This window comes from Ceratosolen solmsi, unplaced genomic scaffold (genome assembly GCF_000503995.2).
Source record: "Ceratosolen solmsi marchali unplaced genomic scaffold, CerSol_1.0 scaffold23, whole genome shotgun sequence".
Classification (NCBI taxonomy): Eukaryota; Metazoa; Arthropoda; class Insecta; order Hymenoptera; family Agaonidae; genus Ceratosolen; species Ceratosolen solmsi.
The window spans coordinates 2,093,585-2,099,625 of NW_011948430.1; the positions used below are offsets into that span (position 1 = coordinate 2,093,585).

At 31.3% G+C, this 6,041-nt stretch overlaps 1 protein-coding gene across 2 annotated transcripts; it reads right to left on the bottom strand.

Moving 5' to 3' along the window:
• Positions 1-1,028: 1,028 nt before the first annotated feature.
• Positions 1,029-5,498, bottom strand: Gmppa (GDP-mannose pyrophosphorylase A). 2 transcript variants are annotated; one of them, XM_011501788.1, is made up of 6 exons: positions 5,307-5,498; positions 5,008-5,045; positions 4,332-4,908; positions 3,983-4,259; positions 2,461-2,725; positions 1,029-1,203 (listed from the first exon to the last, which is right to left on the bottom strand). In XM_011501788.1, the coding sequence occupies exons 2-6, from the start codon at positions 5,042-5,044 to the stop codon at positions 1,103-1,105; spliced, it is 1,257 nt and encodes a 418-aa protein (XP_011500090.1). In that variant the 5' UTR covers position 5,045; positions 5,307-5,498; the 3' UTR covers positions 1,029-1,102. The 2 variants fall into 2 exon arrangements, with proteins under 2 accessions (XP_011500090.1, XP_011500089.1); XM_011501787.1 differs by having other exon boundaries at positions 5,008-5,055.
• Between the last annotated feature and the right edge of the window lie 543 nt (positions 5,499-6,041).

Consider the following 6,041-nt stretch of genomic DNA (forward strand, 5'->3'; position numbering starts at 1 on the left):
TTTAAATTTGTTATCAAGCTGTTAAGGATTTTTTTTTTTTTTTTTTTTTTTTAATTCACGTGTAACGTTCTACTACTTGTTGGCGTACAAGTGTGATGCTAAAACATAATATCTGGGGATGAATATTCGTTGAAATAATTGAAAAGAATTACGTTGCATAATTATGCAGTAGATTCTTGTGAAATTAATGAGTTGCGATGTTCATGTTCAAGAGACAACAAAATACATTTAACATAAATTCATTTATTTTCATATGTACAAAAATTCACCATCCTGCATTACGCATCGTACAGTTTGTTTAAAAATATAAGTATACTTCCGTCAAATGCGTATTCTAGAAAATAATTTGAAAGAAAATAAAAAATGCCGTTATTCGAAGACTTAATGATGCTTTTCATACAAAATTTACAGATATTAAAATTATAAAATATAAGAATTACATTTCATGACATAAATATATATTATGTAAATATTTCAAAAAAAGAAAAAGAAAAAAAAAACAATCATTGCACATGCCGTAAAAATTGGTTCTTTTGTACAAAATATATATATACATTCACAATCTTAAATAATATATGCTAAAATTACATACTCGTTTGCATATTAAATTATTCAGGTTGGAAAAACAACAATCTTCAAGTCTATAAATTTCTACGATCTCCAAAACTTTATACAAAAAAATTTACAATACTAATGAAATATCTTATTGTTTTTGCTCCACAAGTACAATTATTATCTAACAAGAGCTTATCTTACTCATCTCATTCAATATTAACGAATCAAACGAGTATTACCGTAAATGCAATAATCAGTGTCGTACAGTTATACTTTGTATATAATACGAATATTATCTTAAAATTCCAAAACTTAACAGAGATTTTTAAAAGTAATGTAAATTATTGTTTATAAATATAAATTTTGTAAACATTAGTTGTGCACAAATGTTACTTGCCATTAAATTCGTTTAAAATCTTACAAGTAATAATATATCTTACTGCTATTAAAATATTAATAGTGGGTATACAAATTTGAAAAGATTTTTCCAAATTTTTAACAATTATATACCTCAAATTTTTATATATTCTTTAAATAATGTCGACGTTTATAATACGATTTCATTCTTAAAGTCTCTGGTCAATTCTTTGTGCGGCAATATAATTGAATTCAGCAGTATTTTCTCGGACGCCAGACTGACGTAGGATCCTAGAATGTAAAATTTTATCTTACTTTTTTATAACTTTAAACATTATTTAAAAGTAAATCTTTATCAGCAAATTTCAATATTAAAACGTTTACTATAAATAATTTACTATAAATTTATATATATGTGTGTGTGTGTGTGTGTGTGTGTGTGTGTGTGTGTGTGTGTGTAAACAGTTAATTAAGCGTGATGAGTAGATATTTATAAATTTTTTAATTTATTGATTATTTAATTTGCAATTTTATCGTTCCGATTAGTTATTTTCATATTTTAATCTCTTTCTACTTTATAGAAATAAACAGAGTACTTATACTTGTTTGTCACATACTTCATGTATAGCAAAGAAAATTTTTGCTGCAAATTGCAAGACTTTCAAAATATCGTAAATTTTCGTTTTCTTATAGCATTTAAGCAATTCATATCCATTCTACGATTATTATTGAAATTGTCATACAATCGCCGAAAAAAAAAAAAATAAAATAAAATAAAATAATAACTCTAATAAGGATATTATTGACTGTTTGTATTATTATTCTTATGATGAAAATGATATGCGCCGTTAATTGAAAATAATTTAACGGGTAATTTGCTATGATATTAGAGGATCAATTACCATTTTTTTAAATGTATAAGCAAATTATGCTTCGAAAATGTAATATGTCAATTGTGACAACAAAATGTAAACGTTGAGTTATGCGAATAAAATCATCGTTAAAGTATACAACTATTAATCATCGATATGATATAATTGTACTTAAATGCCATATTATATATATATATATATATATATATATATATATATATATATATATATATCGCGAAGGAATAATATTGAACGCAGGTAATATTCTAACTGCATTTAATTAGAATAATGAAAGTAGAGGAAAGAATTTGTCATTTTAATCGTCAGCTCGGCCATGCATTGCCAAATAATATATATTTAGCAAACCATTATCTACAATGCCACGACACCATTTACAAAAGTTTGACAAACACCTCGTGATATTTGTCAATCGATTGCACGATGCGCACATTAAATATTACCGATTAATAGGATATCGGGAAATTGCTTCCGATAATATTACCATTAAACACAACGCGCGCATAATCGGAAAAATGACAAATCCTTCGGATCGGCACATCGTTCGACACTCTCCCTTCAACTAATGGCGAAAGTTCGTCTTAACGATGTCGTTTTGCCTCCCCAAGTCCGAATAAACAATAAAAGGTAAATAATACAAGAGCCATGCAAAAGTTACCGAGTATGGTAGCCGAGGGATTGAGCTGTCCGTAGATGTTGAAAAGCGGCTGGTTCTCCATCTTCGCGAATGGCTTGTCGGGGTTGGGGTCGCAGGGCGTGCCCTCGACACGCGCCCATTCGCCCACTCGACTGTCCTTCCCGATGATGCTATATAGGACGATCGAGTGCGCCTGGATCTGCGCGTTCTCCATAACGATAGTCTCCCGTATGCGCACACCCGCGCCCACCGTCACGTTGGCGCCGATGCTCACGTTCGGGCCCAACTGCAATATTTATTTACGACCTCGTACACTCACCGACACCATCATCATTACCATCATCGTACCCAAGCCCTTCCCCCGGGCTCCGCTCACCGGATCACCGTCCAATCGAGCCTTTTATTCATTTTCGCGCAACAAGAATTCCTTCTCTTCTCTCTTCTCCCCCCCCCCCCACTTGACCAAAGCTCTTTTCACTTTATTCATTCTATTTTAGTCGATAATTAAATTATTACCAATGGGACTGCTATTGTTTCGGTCGCGGGCTACTTTTTTCATCATCTTGATTAATAAACGGCACTGACTAAACTGACATCGTGTTGTGAAATTAAAAAGTACCTTCTTCCTTTAATCGTATATCATGAATTTAATGCGATAGATTGTAGATGTAATTTACTTTTGCCATCTCTATAGTCGCTTCTTGTCTTTCCTACTCGCGCGTTAAACAATCGATCATTTTCCATAAATGGCATAAATTATTTGTTTAATAAATGACTCCGATCCTCTTCTAATCATTCCGATATTTTTATAATAATAAGGCTGGAAAGTTTTTTCTCTCTCATTTTTCATTTATTTACTTATTTATTTATTTATTCAATGATTTATTTAATATTTGATAATTCAAGGACATTTTTGAAAGACCGAATAAGCAAATAATATTTTTCGTAAAATACGTCTGTCTATTTACGAATAGGAATGGAAAAAACGACATTTAAAAGTTGACGATCAATCGTAAGTTACTTAATATCTTTTCTATGATAAAATAGAAATAATAAAAAGTTTACTAAAATTTGTTACAAATATAAAGATTTCTAAAGTTATTGTACTTCAAGTATGATAATATGTGTATGATAATACAAACAAAAACAAAACCAAAAAAAAACAAAAAAAAAAAAACAAAAAAAAAAATGGTTTAATAAATTAAAGATGTAAAGATAATTCTTCTCCTGAATTTTTGAAACATATAATTAATTAGATTAAAACATGCTTGATTAATCATAATTTCATGTTATAAAATTGTCACTCGAAGCAGAGTTAGTTGAGTCAAACATTCCAATAAAAGTAAAGGAGAAAATAATTCTTATTAGTATTTACGTTCTTACTAAAGTAACAATGTAAAGTAATAAGGTTACACGTATGTTGACATTACCATAAGAATTACACAAATCCAGTTGATATTTAATAATGCAATTAAACATCGATCTTTGATTCCATCCGCTTTCTAATTCTATAAAGTAAAATAAATAAGTGAGCGTAACTTACAACAGCAGTGGGATGAATGGAGGCGGAAGGATGTACGTAAACATCATCGATTATTTGATACTTAATGTTCGAGGCCGATACTAATCGCTCTGGTTTGTGCAATCTGTAGAGTGCCAAATAATGGCGATTTACATAAATTGCAGAGCCTGCAGTTTTTACTTGTGACCACCAATTTTCAACCGGCAATGCAAATAGCTTTTCACTATTTATTAATTTTATCATAATGTCTTGTTCTAGCGAAATGTAAGTGGAGTCTTTACCGTAGCCATTTGTAATTCTGTTATTCACAATTTGGATTAACTACAATATTACAGAAACAATGTATTGAAACGCGTGCAAAGTATCTCACCTCTGTTTTTCTTGAGAACGATCGGAATAAATGACATCTGCCATTGTCTGAAAGATTTCATTCGATGCTACGTACACTCCGCAACTTATCAAGTTTGACACAAATGTTGAAGGCTTCTCTACATAATGCGCAACGCAACCTTTATTGTTAACGACCAAGCAGCCATAATTCAAGGCTTGTTGCCTAGTAGCTTCCGTAGACATTATTGTTAATAGGGATTTTTTACTCTTATGATATTGCAAAAGCTCTTCTAATGGAAAATCGGCGCACACATCTCCATTGAAGGCAAAGAAACTGTCCTCTCCACCTGCTCTTATCTGATCCCTAAAATGATACATCGCTCCAGCCGTACCCAATGGTGTATATTCTTGTAAATATCTAATCACCAAGCTATTGCTACGTGACATTTCATCGGCAAATGGTTGAATATCCGCAGCATTGTAAGAGCCAATTATTAAAACTTCAGAAACACACGACACCTTTTTACAAGCTTCTACATGATGTTGTATCATTGGTAAGCCAGCGATAGGAAACAATGGTTTTGGTATATCTAATGATAGCGGTCGAAATCTGGTCCCTGAGATAGGCATATAAAACTTTTTACAATAAAAGAATACTAAAATTGTAAATAAATTTGTTTACTACTACATCACAGAATATATATTTGGAGAATTACCTTTGGATGGGCCTCCAATGAGAATTACTGCTTTCATTCTATATAAAACTTTTATAAATATATATATATATATATATATATATATATATATATATGCGTACGTAGTCTCTCTCTCTCTCTCTCTCTCTTTTACTCTACACACATATGTATATATATAAAAAGAGAGAGAGAGAGAGAGTTAGAATGAAAAAGAGAAACTAAATAATAATAGAAAATTCAATGCTCAGAAAATTAATATTAAATTATTAAATATAATAAATATATTAAATATAAAAATTAATTAAAAAAGAACTATTTACTTATCGGACGTATTTACGATTAGAAGTACATTTGCGTTAAAGCACTTCGGTTAAATTAATTTCAGCTGGTTTGAAAACTGTCCTGCAAAAGCTCAATTTGATTCATAAGTTTAGAACTAAACGATTAAGTCAAAGCAGAAATTGTGCAGCTACTGTTAATAGTAACCGCACAACTACTATATTTATGACACACAAGTCCTGATGAACCTGCTGACGTTGTGTCTATACGACACAAAGGCACCACCGCAAACATATGCTCGGCTACGAAAAAATCGTGTTTATGTGAGAGGAGTCGTAAGTGTGCGCACGCATCTAAGCAAATGCCACGAGAGAAGCATAGAGGACGAAGGATAGTGACATACGTACAAGGTGACCTGAAATAAAATTCGACAATCAAAAGTATGCGATGAGAAAGAATCGATCGGATCATTGCGCTACCAAAGGCTGAATTTTTGAAGCTTTGGGGTAGCCGATGTTATATTAAATAAAATTCCAAGGGGGTTTTTATTAGGTCCGGACTTTTGTTACAATGCATATTTAGGAATTTATTCATTATCCTATTCCGTATAGGATGCAATTGATATAAGCATACGTGTATGACAAAGTGTATTTATGTTTAATCGATTAAGTGGTGAAAATTAGGTTTGACACTTAAATTACGAACGATTTGAAAGATTTTTTTTGCCACTACACGTTACCACCTCACCATTTTAAATATTATCTTCCCGGCTTTCT